We start from the raw sequence: 24,423 nt of genomic DNA on the forward strand, positions 1-24,423 counted from the left end.
ATGCAAAATAGAGTTTAGCATAGCATTCAGCATCTAATGAGGCCATTCAGCCCATTGTGCCCATGCTGGTTCTTATTTTTAAAATATATTCATTCACGGGATGTGGGCTTCGCTGGCTGGGCCAGCATTTATTGCCCATCCCTATTTGCCCTTGAGAGGATGGTGGTGAGCAGCCTGCTTGAACCACTGCAGTCCATGTGGTGTAGGTACACCCACAGCGCTGTTAGGAAGGGAATTCCAGGATTCTAGCGACGGTGAAGGAATGGCAATATACTTCCAAGTCAGGATGGTGAGCAACTTGAGAGGGGAACTTCCAGGTGGTGGTGTTCCCATCTATCTGCTGCCCTTGTCCTGCTATATGGTAGTGGGTTTGGAAGGTGCAGGAGCCTTGGTGAATTCTTGCAGTGCATCTGTAGATACAAACTGCTGCTACTGTGCGTTGGTGGTGGAGGGAGTGAATGTTTGTGGATGTGGTGCCAATCAAGCATGCTGCTTTGTCCTGGGCAGTGTCAAGCTTCTTGAGAGTTGTGGGAGTTGCACTCATCCAGGCAAGTGAGGAGTTCTCCATCACACTCCTGACTTGTGCCTTGTAGATAGTGGGCAGGCTTTGGGGAGTCAGAAGGGGAGTTACTCATCACATGATTCCTAGCTTCTGACCTGCTCTTGTAGCCACAATATTTATATAGCTAGTTCAGTTCAGTTTCTGGTCAATGGTAACCCCCAGGATGTTGATAGTGGGGGATTCAGCGATGGTAATGCCATTGAACATCAAGGGGCGATGACTGAATTCTCTCTTGTTGAAGACGGTCATTTCTTGACACACGTGTGACGCGAATATTACTTGCCACTTGTCAGCCCAAGCCTGGATACTGTCCAGGTCTTGCTGCATTTGGACATGGACTGCTTCAGTATCTGGAAGAACTCAGCCAACCCCACAATCCCTCCTTTTCCTCATAGCCCTGAAAACTTTCTCTCTTTGGGTGCTTATCTAATTCCTTTTTGAAAGCCACAATTAAACTACCTCCACCACGCTCTCAGACAATGTATCACAAATCCTAACTACTCACTGTGTAAACAAGTTCTTCCTCATGTTGCTGTTGATTCTTTTGTCAATCATCCTAAATCAGTGTTCTCTAATTCTTGAGCCCTCTGCCAATGGGGACAGCTGTCTATCTTTTCGGTCTAGACCCCTCATGATTTTTAACACCTTTATGATATCTCTCTCAACCGTTTCTTCTCTAAGGAAAACAACTTCTGTTTCTCCAACTATCCATGTAACCAAAGTCCCTCATCCCTGGAACCATTTTCATGAATCTTTTCTGCAGCCTCGCTAAAGCCCTGACATTCTTAAGGGTGCCCAAAATTGGACACAATACTCCAGGTGAGGCCGAAGCAGTGCTTTTATAAAGCTTCATCATAACTTTACTTTTATACTCAACTCCTCTATTTATAAAGCCAAGTATGCCTCTTTAATCACTTTCTCAAGCTTCTTTGCCACTTTTAATGATTTTTGCACATACACCCAAGTTTCTCTGTTCTGCACCCCGTTTAGAATTGTATTCTTTATTTTATATTGCTTAACCACATTCTTCCTATCAAGATGTATCACTTCACACTTCTCTGCATTAAATTCCATCTCTCATTTGTCTACCTGTTTATATTCTCTTAAGTTTATCGCTACCCTCCTCAGTCAACAATGCTTTCCTGTTTTGTGTTATCAGCAAATTTTGAAATTGTGCCCTGTACACCTAAGTCTAGTTATTTGTATCACCAAAAGCAATGGTCCTAGAACTGAGCCCTTGAGAACCATGCTATCTACCACCTTCCAGTTCAAAAAATTATTTACCACTACTCTGTTTCCTGCCACTAAGCTAACTTTGTATCTATACTGTCACTGCCCCTTTTATCCCATGTGCACAACTTAAAGTTGTAGCAATCTAATTTAAGTAGGATGAACTGCCCTGCTTCTAGTTTATTAGCTCAAGTTAGTCAACACAAAAATACAACATTGTGTGCATGTATATAAATACTTTTTGTTCTTATGCCTACAACTCTCCAAGATATCTGTGCTCCAATTCTGATCTCTTGTGCATCTGCTATTTTCACTACTCCATTGCTTGGCAGCTGTGGCATCAGTTGCCTATGCAGCCATGATCACACTGAATGGTGGAGCAGGCTCGAGGGGTTGTATTGTGTATTTCTCCTCCTATTTCTTATGATCTTATAAAATTCTTAAGCAGGGTAGATAGTAGGATGTTGCTCCTGGCTTGGGAGTCCAGAACTATAAGCCACAGTCTCAGAATAAGGGATCAGTCATTTAGGACTGAGATGAGGTGAAATTTTATCACTCAAAGGATTGTGAACCTTTGGAATTTTTTTGTGGATGATCAGTTGTTGAATATTTTCAAGAGAGATAGGTCAATCGATTTCTGCCTACTTATGGGTGGAAGCAAGGGACATGTGAATAGTGGGGGAAGGAGTAGCTGAGATACATGATCCTATTCAATGAAGGAGGATGTTCAAGGACCAAATGGCATACTTCTGCTCCTAGTCCTCAAATCCATATGTTCTCAAAACCTACCTCTTTGGCTAAGTTTTTGATCACCTGCCCTAAAATCTCCTTATCCAGCTCAGTATTAAAATTTTGTTTGATAATGTTCCACGGATAATGCCCTAGAATGCTTTGCTATGTTAAGGATGCTATGCAAATGCAAGATGTTGTTGTAAAATGTTTTGCCTATCAAAAAATAGCTCCTTTATCATATCCAATTGTTATTGTGAAAATATCATCGTTAAAACTCACTACGCAAAACATATACATCCGCCTCAAATGGCTTACCTTTTCAGAGGCTGTTGCCAGTTTCGTACCACTTGCATCAAATGCCAGAGCAGCAAGGGGACTGTCATGAGCTGGGATCATATTTGCAGCTCTCTAAGCCAAACAAAAACAGTGAATGAAAACTTGCCTTACATGAATATTCTGTTTACTGAACACTAAAAAGGTAAAAATAAATCTATTCTCTTTTACTTGTGTGCATATTACTTTAAGGAATAACAGCTCAGGGTCAAATATGATTTTACAAGCAAGGGAGTGAATAATTCAGAATTTGATCATGCTAAAAAATCAATTACATAAGCATATATGATTAATATCAAGTATTTAGTTAGGTCAAAGGCCTTCAACCCATTGGCATCGCAATGCAAGGGCCATGAAAAAATTGTATACCAGATATTTGAAAGCTTCATATTCAAAAATATTCCATTACAATGCTTTGCAAAAATTATGCAGCACAAGTAAATCAATACTGGGTGCAAGGATCAAGCTTTAACAAGTCATTTGAAGCAAAGGATTATGCAATTGTACTGCAATTCAACCCCTGCTCATCTCAAATTGCATGCATGCTACGACAGCATGTATAAAATCCAAATAACTAAAATTGGTTGTTCTGTTTTTTTGCATAGTGACAATGTACACCAGAGGGACCAAATAGACTAGAGCAGGGTCTTCAGTTGTACAAAATGGTTATGTTTGGTAGAAACATCACAGAAACTGTCCCATATATTGATACCGTTACATTTGCATGCATCAATTGTGATATTTACTTTGGAGAACTTGGCTTTGCTGAAGACTGATACCCAAAGGAAATGAAATTGAAAATCCAATTCAGAATTATTACTAACCAGAGGAGAAAGTGAATATATGCTTTCATAGCTCATTCTCTCTGTCTGGGTTTGATTTCAAACTTGATCCATTAGCATACAGGCAAGGTTTTAAACCACAATGCTGTCCAGTACAGTTAAAATATTGCTCTTTCGCAAACCAAACCTAAGAACCATTGACCCAATTCTGGGCCTCCCAGACAGTTCAGTAAACAGGACAAATGTAGGGGTACTTCTAGCTTTGCTAACTCACACCAGCTGATAAATGGGCAATAAATTCCCAGAAATTTATTTTTGCTAGCATGGTTATTATAAGCAAGAACATCACTTCATGTGGATCTCAATGAATGGCAGAACAGGCTTCAGGGACTAAATAGCCTACATTCCTGTTCCTATGTTAATGGATTATACTTAAATCCCAATTTACAAATCAAAAGCACAGTCACCAGAAAGAATCTATATCAGGTATGCTAATGCATCTTAAAATAAAAATATACTTGTACATTATTTAAGGAACATAGTATGAAAACTCTTCCATGTATTATCAAACCTAAATATATTCTTGAGTCAGTTGCATTATAGATTTCCAATCACTGGAAGCCTTTATTCTATCAATTTACAAATCCAACAGTGAAACCCAGCAATATTCAAAAGATAAAACACATACTTCTTTATTTCTTTTGTTCTTACAGATGGGTTTTACCAGGTACTGATTCAACCGTGCAATAACGAGCAAAGACTACGGACTAAAAAATGGTTGCACTATTTTTTGAGCACAGGGCACAATTTACGATTTTCCAGGGCTGGTTCCAGTGACAGTAGGCATCATGCAAAATTGTTGCTGCCACTTCTTGCTGCTACCGCTTCAATTGTATGATTGTAGCAGAGAACCAAATATCTACCGCCGCCCTGCGGTTGCCTTTCTATTCAGCCAAGGGTCGAGCAGCATTTGCTCATCTCATGCGGTGCAGCTAGTCTTCCATTCTTAAAGACAGACTGTCCTTCTTCAAGGAAGCTTCACCGAATGACAGAGGCAGATGCTGTAATACTGTTTTTGCAATTCTAAACAAGGAAAATGGAACATCAGTGCTGAGAGGGGGCTTCGGATTCACAGATGTGATGCTGGAGTATTAGTGGTGAAGATTAACATGAGGAAAGATGCCATGGTTTTATGGGGAGAAGGCACCTGGGGACAGGTGTCCAGGGAGGTCATATCCTGGCATCAGGACCAGACGGCTTTGCTGCAGTGCCATAAGGTCAGTGAATGCATCTTTATATGACATTTCCTCACCATCACTCCACCAGCTTCTTAAACTACCCAATACATTACACTCCCATCACTCACCCAGCAGCACTCCCTGGCACTCAGGACTCGCACCTAAAATCCAGATATTCCACTTCACACTCTCTAATCCTCCAATGCTGTCACTCCCACACCTCTCGCTGCCTTCATATGTTTTCAGCACTTCAGCTATGGCAGGCACATCACCCAAACACAGTGCTAATTGATCACAGACATTCTTCCCTCTCTCTTGCATGAGAGCCACAGCATAGAAGAGAGCAGAGCAAAAATGGCAAGGAACAAGGATGTCTGCATCTCCTGATCCTGACAGAAGAGATGGTTCTCAGCATCATGGGGCTAGCTGTGACAGAACCCAGGGCACCTGGTGTTGCTGAGGGCATTCAGAGTGACAGTACCTACCTGCCTTATATCCCATCTCAACTCACAGCTCACCCTCAAGCATAATGATCAAGCTACAGATGTTGATGTCTTGCTTTCCACTTCATCTCCTTCCTTCACTACAACTTCTAGTTTTCTGCTTTCAGATACCCAAGGACTGCCTGCTGTACAGCCATAGCAGACCCAGGTGGAGGGGAAAGAGCATCAGCGCAGCAATGAGGTCACACCACTTGTTTCTGAAGCTCAGCTAAGGGCATGGCACATAACCTAAAGGATGGTACAGAATTGGGATCAGAACATGGGGAATCACCAGACACAAATAGTTTACAGCCTGGCCAGAGGTAAATGAGGGTAATGGAGGGTGTGCCAGCTCACCAGAGGGCAAGGTCACAGATGAATCCTGCTACAGGGGCTCAGGTGAGGACCTCAATGGGGTGGCATACATGAGAATGATGATGGGCATGTTCACCAAGATGCTGGGTATATTAGCTGGTCTTTTAGGTAGCCTTCCAAAACGGTCCAGGATCATGGATGATCCAGCTCCATACTGGTATTGCACCAAGCTTACCTTTTCCACAGCCTACTTGCTGCATCATGTGTCAAACTGACAGACACTGCAGCTGCAGCCCCGATAGCTGTTGCATCTGGTGTGTGGACAGATTACCTACTCCACTGTCCTGCCTGTGTGCCACACTCCCTGTCAAATTCAGAAATCCTCCAAAAAAACTCCAGAGTACTTTATGACACTTTACAATAGCAGAACGTCTTGCCTGCAAGTTGGGTGCTTAGCATTTTAAATACTTAGTAGCACTAGGCCCCTCTTGCAGCTGAACACTTGACTTTCAGTGAGTTTAGTACAACTTTGTTAAATTTGCCTGCACGGTCTAAATTTGGAAAATGGGTGTCACATCAGCATGTGGGGCTGTGTGACATCATATTGCCTGTGCATTTACTTCTGGCGCTTGTAGGTAATGCCCACTCAAGTGTTCTTCTCAAGGCAGTGCACAATGCAGGCTGTGCCAGAAGCAGTTGGCAGCACAGCTTGTGCTCCCAGGAGGGCAAATGGCTTCTGTAGCACCATTGCCAGCAGTGCTCCTGATCCAAATTTCATGCCCTATAGTTTTTTTAAAATCACTTGTAGAACATGGAAAGTGGAATGAAGAACAATCTGACGAGGCAAGCTTAAAATGTTACATTTAGTTTGGTGAATGGTGTCAGAAAACAATGGGTTCTAAACTATTTTAGGTGTCTGGGCTGCCAGAGAGTTAAGGGGCAAAGACTCCGGATACCTACTCCTCATAATGGAAAATAGAACATTCAGGTCACTAGGACTAATTTCTTCATAAATGGAGGAGCCCAACCAATTAGATTTGGGGATAGAAAGTAAAATGGAATACAGCTGCAGGTTCCTGGAAGCATTATCTGAGTAAGCATTCTATTTGTCAGAGTTTGTGTATTTATTATTGTTTGTGATCAAAGTTCTTTTCATACGCATGAGGTTCGTGCATATTCTTGCCCTCAGAGGGATTTGCCCCAATTCAAATAATTTCCAGCAGCCAGCTATTGTGAATTAATATCACACTCTTGCCCCAGAGGTTTTAACACAACGTCTCACACATACTGTCACACACAAATAGAGAACCAATGTTGTAGCTGGAGTGGAGGTCAGGTAAAAGTGAAGGATTCTCAATAAGCTGCGAGGTTTTTTGTAGTTGAATTGTCAGGAAGTCAGCTGTCAGGTGAACATGAAGTTGGAACAGGTTGGCGGTAAGATTGCTTCTCCCTCTTTCAAGGTATAGCTATTTTACCTTGGCTGCTTTGTCTTGTAGCTGGTTCAATGGCTTTCTGGATGGTATTTATTATGGTGTTTCTCTGATCCAAACAGCTTCTGCTATAACTTTTAAAAGCAGAGGCAAACCTGGCTGCCTTAACGATATAACCAACACAAGTCCAAAGACCCATAGTGGGTAGGGCCAATACACATCCTGTACCAAGGCATTTCACTTTGAATGTTTTGAGATGAGGGACCATCATGATATGAAAGATAGATGAGACTCATTTCATATTCGCCTGACACCCATCAAGTTTCGACATCTCTATTGTCTATGGTGAAGCAGAAAGATGAATCGATTGGTATCATTGCCTTGGTTGTTTACAATTCATCCTTAACAAAGGGACTTGAGTTTCACAAGTGGCTGAAATTGTTCATATTTTAATGAGGCACTTGCTTGAGTTTCAGGTCTTGTCTGGAGCGAATATTGCCAGAGTCACATGATATGATGTCAGCATTTTTAAAAACTGTTGAGTCCATTTTAAAAAAATACAGCTTTAATATAGATAGTTTGGAACATAACATTAAATAAGATTAAGTCACTGCAAGTTCAGTGGTAATGCTTCTTGTAACTGGCTAAGTTTTTATCAAGTAGATGTGAAGGTATTTTCATTTTTGTTTATATGATAATGGTGAGAGCCATATTGACAGCTTGGGCCTTCTAGTAACACTTTTACTTGTGTTCCCAGTTTGAAAATAGTTTTCATAAGCAATCTTCTGTCAACTAAAACTTGCATCTTTATCCATCATCATATTGGAATTATTGTAACCCTAATTATGGTAAATTATAGGAGACCCACCATTTTTATCCATCAATTCAGAAGTGGACTGATAGGTTTTAAAACCTGTCTGTAGGTTTTTCTTATAAAAATCTTTTGCTAAGTTCTTAAAAAGACACAACCTTCGAAATTTGATGATGCTACACCAATTTTTCAGGGCTAAATGAGAGTCTAAGCTTCCAATATGGCAGGCAGGAAGTGCATGCTCAATATAAGCTCAAAGTGTGCCACTCATTGTGTTGGAGACAAAAAAAATAGGTATCATGGGTCCATAACCTAAACAAGTAGGGTTAATACCATTTTGAGTTGCTGTTTGCAATATTGGCTTGCCCAGAGGTAGCTGGCAAACCAATGGCTTCATTTAGGAGAATTAGGTGTATAGCTGGGTTCCATAAAAGGGCTGCTGGTCAGCACCCAAAAGGAATGTGTTAAAAATGCCTAAATGAATGCAGTGGCAGGAGGAGTTGGACTGCTGTTCCCAATCCTAAGGCCGTCACTTTCGGCCCTAAAACGTTTCCAGTGTGCCTCAGATTATCCTGGAAGGGCAAGGTATCTCAAAGATTTGAGCAACAAGTGAAGCTGTTCCATGCTGCTACTATGCAAGTGGTATTCGCCACTAACAGGATGCTCCCGTCAAGCCAAAAAAGATGTTCTGCCTATCACACAAATGGGTAATGTGGTATATGAATTAAACTGCCAGTGTGATGCTACACATGTAGGCGGATCGGATCAAACAGCATGTCCCAGCCACTGTTTGCATCAGGCAAGGTACAGACCATACCGAGCCAGCCCGTGCTTGCAAAACTCAAAACAGTGTCCCAGATTAGGTGTGATTCTGTGATTGGACAACATTTGCTAAATAATCCTCAGTGTGCTGAGAATTACACTGACAACCAATTTAAGATTGTCAGTCGGGCTCGCAGTGTGGTGTATTTGCCTGCGCTGGAAGCTACATATATTAATATACAGCACCCTGTTCTTTGCAGATAGAAAAAGCGTGCACACATCAGGCGTGCTTCCCGACATCATCGCGCTGTCCCGCAGTGCTTTGTTCGGCGGGCGCGTGGAATCGGCTGCGTGCCCGCTGATATGTAAACGGCAGCCATTAAGGAACTGATTAAGGTAATTATTAACGCTGCCTGTCCAATCTTAAAGTTGGCAGGCAGGCAAAAAGGCCAAGGGGCCTTTGTGTTTTTTTAGGAAACCTCATCCACAAGCAGGATGAGGTTTCCTAAAACTTTTATTAATTTAATAAAAGATTTTTCCTAAATATAAAAACATGTTTAAATAAACTTTTAAACCTTTAATTCATTATTTACAGTAGTGATTCAATCTCCCTGAGGCAGCTCCGTGTCTCAGGGAGATTGAAGCACACGGCCCTGGCTCTCTCTCCTCCCCCCACCTGCACAGGTAGCGTTGAGCACTATGACTCACGTGTTATGCTGGGCAGGCCTTAATTGGCCCACCCGCGTAAAATAGTGGCGCAGAGTCGATCATGGACGGCGATTGGCTCCACGGCTGCCCCCATCGGCCGCCTGAAAAATTCAGACCATTGTGCCTGTTGCAGCTAAACAAGTGACAGCCATTCACTGACACATTCCTCAGGGCAATACCTTGACCAATCAGGGCCAAGCTGCTTCGTTTAAATTTCAAACAACGCTCAGCAGTTAACTGTCAGTCACCAATTAGTGCATTCTCCATGGCAACGTCTCTATCAATGAGAACCCACTTGCCAACCAATCAGCACACTCTTTTCATACAGTATAAATTGTTGTTTTCCCTTTATATTGGTATTCTTACAAAATCTCCTGATGAGTGCAGGATGACAAACTTTGACATGTCTCTCTTTTCAACAATACAGGAGTTAAATACATAAACAGTTAAATCAGTTTTTATCTATTCAATATGTAACTTACCAGATTGATAGTATCGAAGACCTGTACCTCCCCAATTGTTGCACTCCCAGGGTATGCAAGGTAGCAATTATCATTATTAATGGAAAGTGCACATAGTCCTGAAAATAACACAACCGTCTTGAATAAGGAATTTCATAAATGCTTCAGGATTTAATATACATTGTAAAATGGGGAAGTGGGAGGGCACTGTGCTTATGCACTTATTAACTAAATCAACTGATGAGAATTCCAGAATAAAACAATGTAGCACAATTTATAATCCATCCAAGATTTTGTTTGCACACAGAGAACCACTGTTCTTACCTTACTCAATTAGGTCACTGCACTCAATGAACTCACTCAGAACCCAGCAATAAAAGATGAGTTCAAATATACAATACAATGCAATAGGACTTACTTAATCTGAACAGTACAATGCTGATTTTATGCATGAACAGCAGTTGTTGAGTTTGAGAAACTATCTGATTTTCTTGGTATTTGTTTTGCTGCCTACATCCTGCAGCTGATTTGCAGCTCTTCAGTAACATTTGAGGTATTGTTCAATTAAGAGTGATTTGATGCATTTTTACAACTATAATATTTTAGCTAATCAAACAAGTAGGATAAACACTTTGTATGCAAGATGGATAATTTTCCCATAGGTGCATACTGGATGCTATTTTTTAATTAAATAGGCTCATTGCGGTTGTTGGCTGGAAAATACATACTGGTGGTTCTAAAAGAAACCTAGTGCATAAAGTCACTATCCCGGCTCTTGGTATTATAGCTGATATTTACTGCGTAGGGATTACCTGTGGGGTTTGGTGGCGTTTCTCGGATGGTATGCAGTACTTTCATATCTCGGATATTGTGAATGTATAAACTCTCTTCCAAGCATACTATCAATCTCTACATGAGGGAAAACAAGAAAATATTAGCCTTAGGGAACCACAACACCGTGTTTATACCACAAAAAAAACTAATACCACTAGTATTTTAAATCAAAGAGTTGGCAGAATTCTACTCTACAAGCCTTTTCACTAACGGCATATGGGATTGGGGATGCAATTATTGAAGGACTGAGGAACAATCATATGTGAGATGCAAGCTATAAAAGTCAGTGCTTAAAGGCATAAAGCTGTAAACCAGCCCTCTACAGATGTAATGCTTTCAAGAACATTCTAAATATCTTTTTTATTAAATTTGTGCCACAAAATATTCCCAATGCAGCACAAAATGTTCTCTTACTAACCACTTTAAATGACAACATGCCAAGTGTAGTCAGACCACTATCAAATTTCAGCTGGACATAATTGTTCCAATGAATGTCCCATAGAATACGTTTTGATTGCAGAAGATTTTCTGTTGGTTTTGTTTAGATTGAACCTATGCAACAGTTTATATTGATAAATAAGTTATACCACACATGGTGTAACTTCTAAAAGCAACAAACTTGAAAACACTTTATAAGGTTCTGTAACCAAAGCACACAGATTTGAGGTAACTGGCAAAGAAACATAGGCAAATGAAAATTATGCAGTGAATTGTTATGATCTAGGATGCACTGCTTGAAAGGTTGGTGGAAGCAGATTCAATCATATCTTCCAAATAAAAATTGGATAAATACTTGAAAAGGAACAAGTTGCTGGTATATGGGAAAAGAGCAGGGATTGGGGCTAATTGGATAGCTCTTTCAAACAGCTGGCACAGGTACGATGAGCCAAATGGCTGCCTTCTGTTTCATTCTAAGATTCATTAAGATAGCAACTTCATCATCTGACACAAAAAACAGACAAGCACTTAATTTCTTTATCTCACATTTATAGACTTCCTGATAATCAACTGAAAAATAGCAAGTTAATGAATTTACAGAATTATATTACAAATATTCATTATTCATGTGGATATCATGTTTTTTTTAATCAATTTGTTAATTTTATTCAGGTGGTAGGCATTAATTGAGGGCTCATCGGTGCTCATATATAGGAGCAGGCTAAGCTTGGCCTAAATAGCCAAGTGGTTATGGTACTGGGTTTGTAACCCTAAGATTAAGAGTTCAAATCTCACAATGGCAAACTATGAAACAATGTAACTTCATCTGAAACAGATGGAAACAGGTTTACTCAAAAAAAGAGTATCAAGAGCTCAAATCTCACAATGGCAAACTATGAAACAATGTAACTTCATCTGAATAGGAACAGATGGAAACGTGTTTGTACTCAAAAGAGTTATAGGAGCAGGCTGAAAGGTTGGTTGGAGGTGTGTGGTATGTAAAGTATGTCTCTGTCAATGAAAGCTTGAAAGTGTATCAAGACTTTAACCACCTGGCTAACCAAATCCTAACATTATGTACTAATGTTCAACTACTAGCATTTAATTCACAGTCTCTGACAGGGAAAACAAAACACCTCACAAAACCCCAGAAACTCTACAATGCATAGCTTATATGAAAACAAAGATTGTGTAGGAGCGTTACATCTGTTGGTTCTGGTGATAGTTCAATGAGATAGCGATCTTAAAATCACCATCATCCATTTCACTTCACTGCCAATAGTCTAATACACAGATCAACCCATTATGAAAATACAGCAGACGCTGGAAATAAAAGCAGAAAATGTTGGAAATACTCAGCAGGTCGGGTAGCATCTGTGGAGAGACAAAGAATTAACATTTCAAGTATGTAACCTTTCATAACTGGAAAACTAGAAACTAGAAATGCAATTGCTTTTGAGCAAATGAAAGGAGAGAGGGTGGGAAAAGAACAAAATAGTAGGTCTGTGATAGGGTGGAAGGTAAGAGAAATTAAATGACAAAGTGTTCATGGTACAAGGCCAAAGGGAGTGGTCAGAGAACAAGTAGCATAAGAACATAAAAAATAGGAGCAGCAGCAGGCCATATAACCTCTGGAGCCTGCCCCGCCATTCAAAAAGGTCATGGCTTGTCTGATCTTGGCCTCAGCTCCACTTTTCTGTCTGTTTCCCATAACCCTCGACTCCCCTTTAGTTCGAAAACCCGTCTATTTCAGTCTTGAATATATTCAACGACTCAGCCTCCATACTTCTCTAGGGTTCAGAATTCAAAACATTCATGACCATCCGAACAAATTCTTCCTCATCTCCATCTTAAATATGTGACTTTTCAAAAGGACAGGCAGGAAGGAAAGGGTGGTGGGGTAGCTGTATTAGTACGAGATGGAATAAGTATGACAGCAAGAAATGATCTTGTGTCAGAAGATGTTAAATCCAATATGGGTGGAGGTAAGAAATAAGGGGAAGATGACACTGGAGGGAGTAGTCTCTAGGCCCCCTAGCAGTAGCTATACTGTAGGACAGAGAATAATCAGGAAATAATGAGGGCATGTAAAAAAGGCTGTACATTAATCATGGGTGACTTTAACCTTCATGTAGATTGGGAAAATCAAATTGGCAGAGGTAGCCATAAGCAAGAATTCATAGAGTGATTTGGGACAGTTTCCTAGAACAATATGTTGTGGATCCAACCAGGGATCGGGCTATTTTGGATCTGGTAATGCATAATGAGGCAGGTTTAATAAATGATCTGAGTAAAAAATCCCCTAGGAAACAGTGACCATAACATGGTTAAATTTAGCATTCACTTTGAGTGTGAGAAACTTGGGTCGGAAACAACTGTGCTAAACTTAATTAAGGGTAATTACAAAGGAATGAGGGCAGAGCTGGCTGGAGTGGACTGGGAAAGGAGTTTAGCAGAAAAGACGGTTGATGAACAATGGCAAACTTTTAAGAAAATAGTTCATGACTCATAACAAAGGTATATCGCAGTGAGGAAGAAAGATTCTAGGAAGGGGATAAACCAACCATGGTTAACCAAGGAAGTTAAAGGTAGTATCAAATTGAAAGAAAAAATATAGAATGTGGCAAATATTAGTGGGAAGCCAGAAGATTTGGAACATTTTAAAAACCAACAAATGAGATCAAAAAATAATAAAGAGGGAGAAAATAAACTTTGAGGGTAAACTAGCAAATAATATAAAAATGGACAGTAAGAGCTTCTTTAAATGTATAAAAAGGAAGAGAGGCCAAAGTGAACATAGACTCCTTAGAGAATGAGGCTGAGGAAATAATAATGGGGAGCCAGGAAACGGCAGAGGAATTGAATAAATACTATGCATCAGTCTTCATGATAGAAGACACCAATGGCATTCCAAAAATACTAAATAATCTAGGGGCAAAAGGCTGGCTGGGGGGGGGGGGGTAATAAATACAATAACTATCCCCAGGGAAACTAATGGGGCTAAAGGCTGATGAGTCCCCTGGGCCTGATGGGTGGCACCTGAGGGTATTAAAGGGAGTAGCTACAGAGATAATTGACAGTAATCTTCCAAGAATCCTTAGATTCTGGAAAAGTTCCACAGGATTCGAAAACTGCCAATGTAACACCTTTATTCAAAAAGGGAGACAAAAAACAGGTAACTATAGGCCAGTTAGCTTAACATTTTCCCAATGATGGATGTTAGAGTATATTATAAAGGATATAATAGCAGAGCACTTAGAAATGCATAATATAATCAAGCAGAGCCAGCATGGCTTCATGAAGGGGAAATCATGCCTGACAAACTTATTAGAATTCTTTGAGGAGGTAACAAGCAGGATAGATAAAGGGGAACCAGTAGATGTAACATAACATTGGATTTTCAAAAGGCGTTCACTAAGTTACCGCACATAAAGCTACTTAACAAGATAAGAGCCCATGGCATTGAGGGTATTATGTTAGCATGGGTAGAGGATTGGCTAACTGATAGAAGACAGAGTTGGGATAAGGGGGGATATTTTCAGGATGGCAACCTGTAACAATGGAGTGCCACAAGGATTAGTGCTGGGGCCACAAATATTTACAATATATACTAATGACTTGGATGAAGGAAGTGAATGTACTATCGCCAAGTTTGTGGATGACAAAAAATAGGTGGGGAGGCAAACAATGAGGATGACACAAAGAGTCTACAGAGGGAAGTAGACAGGTTAAGTGAGTGGGCAAAAACTTGGCAGATGGAATATAATGTGGGAAAATGTGAGGTTATGCACTTTGACAGTAAGAATAGAGGAGCTGAATATTATTCAAATGGAGAAAGACTGCAGAAAGCTGCTACACAGAGGGATTTGGGGGCCCTTGTTCCTGAATCACAAAAAACTAGCATAGACGTTCAGCAGGTAATAGGGAAGGCAAATGGAATGTTGGCCTTTATTTCAAAGGGAATGGAGTATAAAAAGAGAAGTCTTAATAAATCTATACAAAGCGCTAGTTGGACCAAACATAGAATACTGTGAACAGTTTTGGTCCTTTTATCTAAGGAACGATATACTGGCATTGGAGGCAGTCCAGAGAAGGTTCACTGAGTTGATCCTGGGTATGGAGGGATTTTCTTATGAGGAAGAGGTTCAGTAAGTTGGGCCTGTACTCATTAGAGTTTAGGAGAATGAGAGGCAACCTTATTGAAACATAAGATTCTTATGGGGGCTTGACAGGGTAGTTGCTGAGAGGTTGTTTCCCCTTGTGGGAGAGTCTAGGACTAGAGGGCATAATCTCATAGTAAGGGGTCGCCCATTTAAAACAGAGATGAGGAGGAATTTCTTCTCTGAGAGTAGTGAATCTGTGGAATTCTTTACTGCAGAGGGCTGGGTCATTAAGTATATTCAAGGCTGAGATAGACAGGTTTTTAATCAGTAAGGGAATCAAGGGTTATGGGGAAAAGTCGGGAAAATGAAGTTGAAAATTATCAGATCAGTCATGATCTCATTGAATGGCAGAGCAGATTCGATGGGCCGAATGGCCTACTTCTGCTCCTACGTCTTATGATCTTATGGACCCCTTCTGAATATATGCTCCTCATTCTGGATTCCCTCTTGAAGGGAAATATTCTCTCACAGCACTACCCTGTCAACCCCACCACCACCCCCTTACTGTTCCCCTGTTTCAATAATTTTACCTTTCATTCTTCTAAACTCCAATATGTATGGGCCCAACCTACTCAAGCATTCTCATAGTCAACCCCTTCAAAACCAGCAATCAACCTAGTCTAAAATGCCTCCAATGCAAGTATATTCCTCCTTAAATGAGACCAGAAATTAATGTAGTGGTATGGCCTCACCAAGACCCTGTACAGTTGTAGCAAGGCATCCTTACTTTCACACTCATCTCCCTTGCAATAAAGGCCAACATTCCATTTGCCTTCCTAAATAATTAGGACAAAGATGTGTCTTCAGGAGGTGTGAATGGCATGCTCATGAATAGCTGCTGCCCAAAAGCAAAGGGAAAGAAAAACAAAATAGGAAAAAAAAAACAAAGAGAAAGGAAACAAAATGGGGCAGACATCACAATCTAAAACTGTTGAGCTCCATGTTGAACCCAAAAAGCTGTAAAGTGACCAGGCAAAAGATGAGGTCATTTGGCATGCTGAAAGGGGAGGATGTGTTTGGTGGTGGCAGCACACTAGAGGTGGCTGAAGTGGCAGAGGATGTTGGGGTGGAAGGTAAGGACAAGTAGAATCTTCTTGTAGTTCTGAGAGAGGGAAAGAGGTGAGGGCAGAAGTATGTGAAATGGAGGACCCTGTCAACCATGGTACAGGGGAATTTCCGGTTGAGGAAAAAGATATATCAGCAGCACAAAGATGAGGAGTTCCACCATCAGAATGGAGGAGGAGAAACTGGCAGAATGGAACTGAGTCCTTACAGGAAGTGGGATGTGAGGAAGTGTAGTCAAGGTAGCTGTGGGAGTCAGTGGGCTTATAGTGAATATTGTTTGCTAGCCTATCCTTAAGAGAGGGAAGGGAAGAGCTGGAGATGTGAAGGTGAGAGAAGGGTGGAAATTGGAAAATTTTCCAATTCAGGCCAAGAGTTAGAAGCAGCACCGATACAGTCATCAATGTATCAGAATAAGAGTTGAGAGAATGGGCCCAAGTAGGGCTGGAACAAGAAATGTTCCATGTACCCCACAAAAAGACAGGCATTGCCATGACTCAAGTGGGTACACATAGCAACACCATTTAATTGGAGGAAGTGAGTGGAATTGAAGAAGTTGTTCAATGTCAGAACAAGGTCAGCCAGGCAGAGGAGGGTAGTAGTTAAAGAGAACTGGTTGGGCCTTCATTAAGGAAAGAAGCAGAGAGCTCTAAGACCATCCTTGTCATCAGTTTGATGTCAAATTTAAAGATTGGACCTGTGAGAACAGTCTGCCAATGACATTAAAAAGTAGGGACTCTGGGAAACGTGGCCAGCTCTCTCTGGTGTTTTTAGCCACCCCTCCCATTGTGTTTAGGCTATTAACTCTCCCCCTCTTCCCCCCACCAGAGCCAAGAGGTGGCACATCCTGTTGAGTTCATCAGCTGACAACGAGCTTTGCATGGCTTACAAGTTTTTACGGCACTATTTTAGTACTCACCAATGGCGGACATTTCTGACTCTGCATATAAATTGCTTTTGATCCATGCAAAGAAGAAATGCAGCAAAACGCTCAGGAGCAGTTCAGCAACAGGGATTGGCAACTATGTAGCATGAGATGGCTTTGGTGCTTGGGGAAGGACTAGTGATAGGCAGGATCAGCAGAGGGAAAAGAAGTTTAGACACACCAGCAGTTGGGCACAGAGGGAGGCTCAGATTGGCTCAGAGTGCCAAACAAAAGGACAATTTTTGCACAAGTTTGATGGGTGATACTTAGAAGTGAAGCTAGAAGGGCTAAGAGGCACATAAGCCTAAATAAGCTTATGACAAAACAGGTGTAACAGAAATATCATGATAGGAAAGTGTTACATTTAAGGAAGTGTATACTTAAGTAAGATTTGAGTAATATATTTCGGGAAGACTGATCCCTTATGCTCTGGTATTACCCAATGGAAGGCTTTGAAAAATTATGTCACAGATCCTCACCTGTCTATTTAGTTTGACTGCCAGGATTGTATTGGAATAACTGTAGTTGCAGATTTCTGTTCCTTTCTTAAAGTGACAAACCTTCAACTTTCTGGGTGCTTTAAGGCTCACAATAGCTACTAGACTGCTGGAAAACAGTCGTTCCACAATACATACATCTTCTGTGTCAGCTGTAAATAGACATCAAGGAAAAAAAAAAGTCACATTAATTTCCAGCAATTTATTAATTTCATCACAGTTGTTTAAACATACTCAGTGCAGTATAATCAACTGTAGCTCACTCAGCTGAACTGAAATGACTCCCCTCTACCAAAAAGACATTCCATTACTCATATGGCATTTCAAATAATAAACACAAGAACTTTATTTATCAGGGCATGTGCCAATCAATTAAATCACGAGTCTGGGGCTAATTATATTACATTTTATATAAACAAACCTCCCAGGTCAAAGGACATTTGTCTTATAATATAACATTCTCCCACTCAGTTCCATGAACCAACGATATTCTCTTAACTTCCCAGCTGCATACAAGGAACTATCGTTGGCACAGATCTCTCAAAGTTACACTCACAATATTATTCATCAGTCAAAATGTAGACGTGCATCCTTGAACAATTTCCTTTCTTTATATATTTTTCTTTGCAATATGACAGAGAGGAAAAGCATGCTACAAGGACTGTTTATATGGACAGATAAAACTTTGAATCTAATGCAGGCACAATACACTGCATTACAAATGCAAAATGATCTTAAACAGCCTGGCCTTCCATCCTGTGTCCTTCTAATGGAGAGCATGAAATTTCCAATCTACTGATTTCCAATTCACCTTAAGAATTTACAATCAACTATAATTCAAAGAATTACCATCGTCAATACTTGAGCACTCAGTTTAAATGAGCAGGCCAGGTTGTCAGCTGAATATCACAGCCATGCTGCAGACCCAGAACATCATCACAGGAGATCTGCTATTACAAAAGTTTCCTTCTGCTGACTGTAACGTTCTTGATGTAACTTGGTATATGCAGTCTCAAGCCAGCTCCCCTATGAGTAATATCCACACTTAAAACTGTCCAACAGATTTGATTCAGGGGGTTAGGGAGATGTTTAGTATAAGCAGAACTACAAGCACTGTGCAGGGGGTAGTGTTTTGTAGACTTGGGTAAAAATACATTGTTGGCAACACCTAAGCTTTACTCTGCATCTAAAAATTAATGTTCAACCTTAATCTGGAACTCACTAAAATGCAGACCATTTACAAGCACCACAGTGCTGCCCATAACCTGACTCTCACCAAATCCCTTTCACCCATCGTCCCTATGTCTGCTGACTTACATCCAGGAGCATCCTAAATTTTAATTTCTCATCCTTCTAATCAAATCCCTCCACGGCCTAACTGCTCCGTGAAACGTGTGTTCATCTAATTTTAGCCTCTTGCGCATCTCTGGTTTCCTTTGCTCACCATTGGTGGCTTTGGCTTCTGCCATCCAAGCGCTTAATTTCTGAAATTCCCTCCCTAGCTCGCTCTTTCTACCTATCTCTTTCCTTTAAGATGCTCCTTAAAATCTACCACTCCGGCCAAGCTCTTGGTCACCTTTCCTAAATCTCCTTATGTAGACGTGTGTCAAATTTTGTCTAATAACACTCCTGTGAAACCCTGTGGGACATTTTACTATGTTGAAGAAGGTGCTATGTAAATCCAAGTTCTTGTTACATGTAGGGATTATAGTAGTGGAGGAATTCACAGAGGCCCATTCCAAAAAGGGATTTAACCACAGGGATGGTAATTTTAAATCTGAGGTATTAGGGGACTAGAAGCCAATGTAGATCAGAGAAGGCATGGATGATGGATTAATGGGTGAGCCGGATATTTGGAGTGGGGATAGAGAACAGGCAGCAAAGTTTTAGATGCTCTGAAATTTACAGGGGGTGGAGGAAGGGAGGACAACCAGGAGAGCATTGGAACAGTTAAACCTGTAAGTGGCAAAGACATGGCTGAGGGTTTAACAGAAGATAGACTGAGGTAATAATGGAGACAATCATTGTGATGGGGGTTGATTTAATTCATCCTCCTACGAGGAACACCCCTTCCCCCAACCACATGTAAAATACAAGCATTCCAATTTCCAGAGGCCTATTTAAAATTAATTTTTTTTGGTTATCTTTGATTTCTACCCTGCCCAAAATGAGAACGTTGTTCACATAACAATTGATTAGAATGGTCTAATTACCTCACTGCCAACATTTCCACTGACCAGAAGGATAACGTACCCCTTGAGGTGGGTAATTTGGTTATTACATTAATACAGTGATGAGGAACACAACAATTTTTACACTTACACCGCATCATAAACAGCTTTGGGCAATTGCAATTCAATTTGGGTCACTTACTGCATTCATAGATCTGTTCTAATTTATCCACCGATGAAAGTGAGAAAAACTTGTAACCAGATTTGGTGCCAACAGCAAGGGACCTATTTTTAAAAATAAAAAAAAAGATTACTTTCAATGGAAAATTGAAAGGAGGTCAGTTTTAATCAGTGGCTGCTCAAAATAACAGCTACTTTAATCTAATCATACAGGTGAGGACAGGACTTATCCTGCCACATGTGTGGGTCGTTTCCATATTTTGCACTCAGCTCCCATATCTTAGGCCATTCTTGCAGCTGTCTTTGAGAATGCATTAGGCCTGATATCAAGGTTAGCCTTCAGTAACTCACTCAGAATAATGAACAGAATGACCTTTCCATTAATTATTTTAGCTGCTGTAAGCAATCCGTTCCTCCATAAATCTCTCTCTCTTCTTCAATAATGGTGCAACATCACATCCGAACTTGTTTTAGGCTTAAACAATTAAGCAAATTTACTTTAACAAAAGGATGAGTAAGTGAATCACATTATTAGAGCATATTTATTGCAGAAATGCTTCTAGTTAGTTACGCAATAAAAGATCTCAAGTTAAATGCTAAGTCTGTTATTTGTAAATAACTTTTTTGCATATGATTTTTGTTCCCTGTATTTCTTACGTGCAGGAAGAGTGTACTCTGAACTTTATCTCTTGGGAGTTTCCAAACTGACTCTCCCAGAGTTGAATGGAACAGCACTAAACATCCTGAAGAAAAACAACTAGTACATCCTGGATTTGGCAAAAATAAAATGGCTGTCATAAACATAACTAAGCAAATCCCACAATCTGCATTTGCTTGAAAGTAGCATGGATCATCCCTCAAGATTTAAAGTAATTGGCAAAAGAAGCAAAAGCAACATGAGCAAAAACCTTTACACGCAGCAAGTGGTTAATGTCTGGAATACGCTGCCTGATAGTGTGGTGGAGGCAGGTTCAATCGAAGCATTCAAAAGGTAATCAGACTGTTAACTGAAAAGGAAGAATTGCAGAGATGCAAGGAGAAGACAGGGAATGGCACAAGGTGAATTGCTCAATGACAAATGGCAACATTTGCAACATCTGTATCGAGTTAAATGTGGACAGGATTCTAGCTGCAGCCAGTTTTATGAAACCTGATGTTTGACTTAAAGGGGCCTCAATAAAGGTAAAATAGGATTCTTTCATTTTGTCACACTCTCCACAACCAGACTATTTCAATGGTACAAGTGGTAAATATCTAATACTTAGCAAAAATCAAGGCTCAAAATCTTCCCACTTTGCCTCTGGCTTAATGGTTAAAGGCACTACCATACCAAAATGTGGTGTTTCGCAATACAAACTGGGAAGATCGTGGATTTCAGTGCCAGAGTAGGAAAGTGTAAAAAAAAATCAGCCAGCTTTCGACACACTGGCAAGGTGCAGGTGTGTGGATATCAGGGAATTACAAGGTTGGTCTGTCTAAGACGTCCCCATGTTCAAAAACTTACTGGCACTTTCACTCTAGGCTCACACATAAGGGAGTTGTAGTGGAGAGCAGATGTTGCTTATGGAATGGTACTTCTGCATATAAGGAAGAGGAACTGATGGCAGGGAGAAAATCTGATGTTCAAACTGAATTGCAGTTTCAAAGGTATCACAATTTCTAAAGATAATACATTTCAAATGCTAAGCAGGTTTAGCCTGGCTAACACCAAGTGTAAATAAGCATAACCTTCAGGGGAAAGGGGACAATTGGAAATCAAGACGTGTTTGAGCAAGGGTGTCCAAGCTTATTAACTTTTTAGACATATTAGTTGCATATCACGAAGCCACAAAGAAAGAACTACAGTGCTCAACACAGAATTGAAGAAAAACAGATGCAAGTACCTTTACAGAACCTGTAAAGATTTGCTTTCGTGTTGCTACTGATGTACAGGTCTTGTGCCATCAGAAGCAAGCTGAAGCACAGCAACACAAAGGGGAGTGGGGAAAACACCAAAGAAAGAAAAAATAAAAAGCACGTTATAGATGAGAAGGAGGACCACAGTATTTTGGAACCTTGTGGTTTCTTCAGGAGAGATCCAGTAGCTGTTTTCTTAATGGTTTCATACAAAGATCTGTTTAGTTTCACATTGTGCAACCCATGGAACAACTTGAAAGGAACAGTGAGTTATCCTGGGTAGCATTCTTTCCTCAGCCAAAACCAATGCAAAGCAATAGAATACTATAATGAAAAACAATAGCCATTACTCTTGTTGCCGTCTGATAGACGCTGATGTTTCAGAAGAGTAGCAGCAGTTGCTGACTTAATTACAGTCAGAGCCCAGAGTTTTGAAATGTATTGATAATACATCATGCTATATAAATGCAAGTATTTACTTTGTTAATGCTTTTTTTTGGCAAAATTAAATCCCCAATTATAATTTCATCACCAGCTGATCAATTTTAACAAGAAAACCCTGTTAAGTCCAAATGGAAAAATAGAATCCCAATGAAAAATTAAACTCAAAGTTTACAGCATCAGACAGGAAAAGACTGGCCAATTCAAAACATTAAGGAAACACAGGAAACCAAAGAATAACCTGCACAAGAATAACAAGATTATATGCCTGAACCTGCAAGACCACAGCTGAACATTGAAGAGACATTTAAAAACTCAAAAGTTTAAGAGAACAGCCAAAGAAAACATACACATCTTTAAGCAAATCAACAATGAAAACATACAAACAGGTTATACACCAACCATATAACTAAGCCAAATACAAGAGGTGTTAGGGAGAAAAAGACACACTACACACATCACTAAGAGAAAGTGTTCAGATATTGGAACTAAAAACAAGTAAAATTACAAAAGGAATAGACTTCTCACAATCTGGGAATGCACTCTACTGTACCTACATTCATTTTTAAACTAGAAAAGGAGGAAAGCAGAAGGACAACGTGACCTGAAAGATAAAATTAACAAAACTGTGCAAGAGGCCAACTAGCAAATCATACACTTTCATAATCTCTAGCCAAAACTGCAGCTTTATTTCAAGGCCTCAATAAATATGGGACATGTCTAAACAACAGGAAGATAAAAATCAAGATCCTTGGCAGGAAGCTGTTGAATTGTGACAAAATCGACTAAAGGGCTCAAATAATTTGCATTATTACCAATGCCTGTGACTAGGAATGAATTAACTCTTTAGATCACAATTGCTGGACCTTACTGAGGCAAAACAAAATTAATTTGTGCTTTCTACTCAACTGTGTGGAGAAGATACCCTTTAACCCCAGATTCTAGTCATTTTGAATTCAATAAAAGGCCAGTTTAATGACAGTAGTATCAACAGGTTGTTGCACAGAGTAATTTTTGCAGTACTAACTGGGCAACGTTAATTTGAGGTAATGATAGAGCTATTGAAAGTGCTACAATTGGATTAAGTGTTATGACTGCTGTGATTCTGATCCCTGCAGCCTGGTTTCTGGCTCACATCGAGAACCACATTAAGAAGCAGGAGTGATGGAGTGTCCGCAGCCTGACCAAGAAACCAAAGCTCAAACTTTAACACTCCATTTTCTCTCCCCTTGAACTGTCTCCCTGGAGATCAACATTCCACCCGTCTCTCTCAGAACCATTCTTTACTGCAATGTTAAACATTTTCTTTGTTGCTTGATACTGTAGCTGATGTCAGTTACAATAAAGCTTATTTAAAACGTTTTAAAAAATCACAAGCAACAAGACAACTTGTACATTGTGACCGTGCAACCTTGAAGATGGGCACGGGGGGGCGGGGGGGAGAGATCAATTGTGTATTTTACTGGATAGAAGATTATAAATAGAGAATGAGTACAGTAATATTATAACACAATTCAAGGAGAGGATGCCAAAGTTTTTCAGCATTTTATCTTTCCCTACCGCAGACCAAAATGTGGACTTCCTGAGCTCTATCACAGACCAAAATGTGGACTTCCTGAGCTCTATCACATCTTATAAACCACAAAACTACCAACTACCAAACACAACTTCATGTTACAAATTACAAGATCAAATAGCACTCCTAGGTTTGTATACTGTTTATTTTGCAGCAGTACTGGACCAGTGTTCATTCTCCAAACGAGCTTCCTCCCATTCTTATTAATCTGACCCTATTAGTATAACTTACTATTCCTTTATTTCACGTACTTATCTAGCTTTGCCTTAAATGCATCTTTGCTATTTGCCTTAACACGCAATGTGAGAGCAAGTTCCACATTCCAATAAGTTCCAACTCACTGAGACATCCCACCGAAACTTTAATCCTTTTCAATGCTGATTGACCTGCTGTG

At 40.2% G+C, this 24,423-nt stretch overlaps 1 protein-coding gene across 2 annotated transcripts in view; it reads right to left on the reverse strand.

The window, feature by feature from the left end:
* The window catches only part of wipi2 (WD repeat domain, phosphoinositide interacting 2), a 66,301-nt gene that overhangs the window by 21,595 nt on the left and 20,283 nt on the right, over positions 1-24,423 (reverse strand). The window contains exons 2-6 of one of the 2 annotated variants that reach the window (XM_041206199.1): positions 20,139-20,221; positions 17,748-17,917; positions 10,659-10,755; positions 9,868-9,965; positions 2,840-2,932 (exon numbers count right to left, since the gene is read on the reverse strand). In XM_041206199.1, the coding sequence (XP_041062133.1) occupies positions 2,840-2,932; positions 9,868-9,965; positions 10,659-10,755; positions 17,748-17,917; positions 20,139-20,221 (541 nt within the window). The remainder of the gene's footprint in view (positions 1-2,839; positions 2,933-9,867; positions 9,966-10,658; positions 10,756-17,747; positions 17,918-20,138; positions 20,222-24,423) is intronic. The other variant, XM_041206200.1, reaches the window with a different exon arrangement.

Source organism: Carcharodon carcharias, chromosome 15, assembly GCF_017639515.1.
Source record: "Carcharodon carcharias isolate sCarCar2 chromosome 15, sCarCar2.pri, whole genome shotgun sequence".
NCBI lineage: Eukaryota > Metazoa > Chordata > Chondrichthyes > Lamniformes > Lamnidae > Carcharodon > Carcharodon carcharias.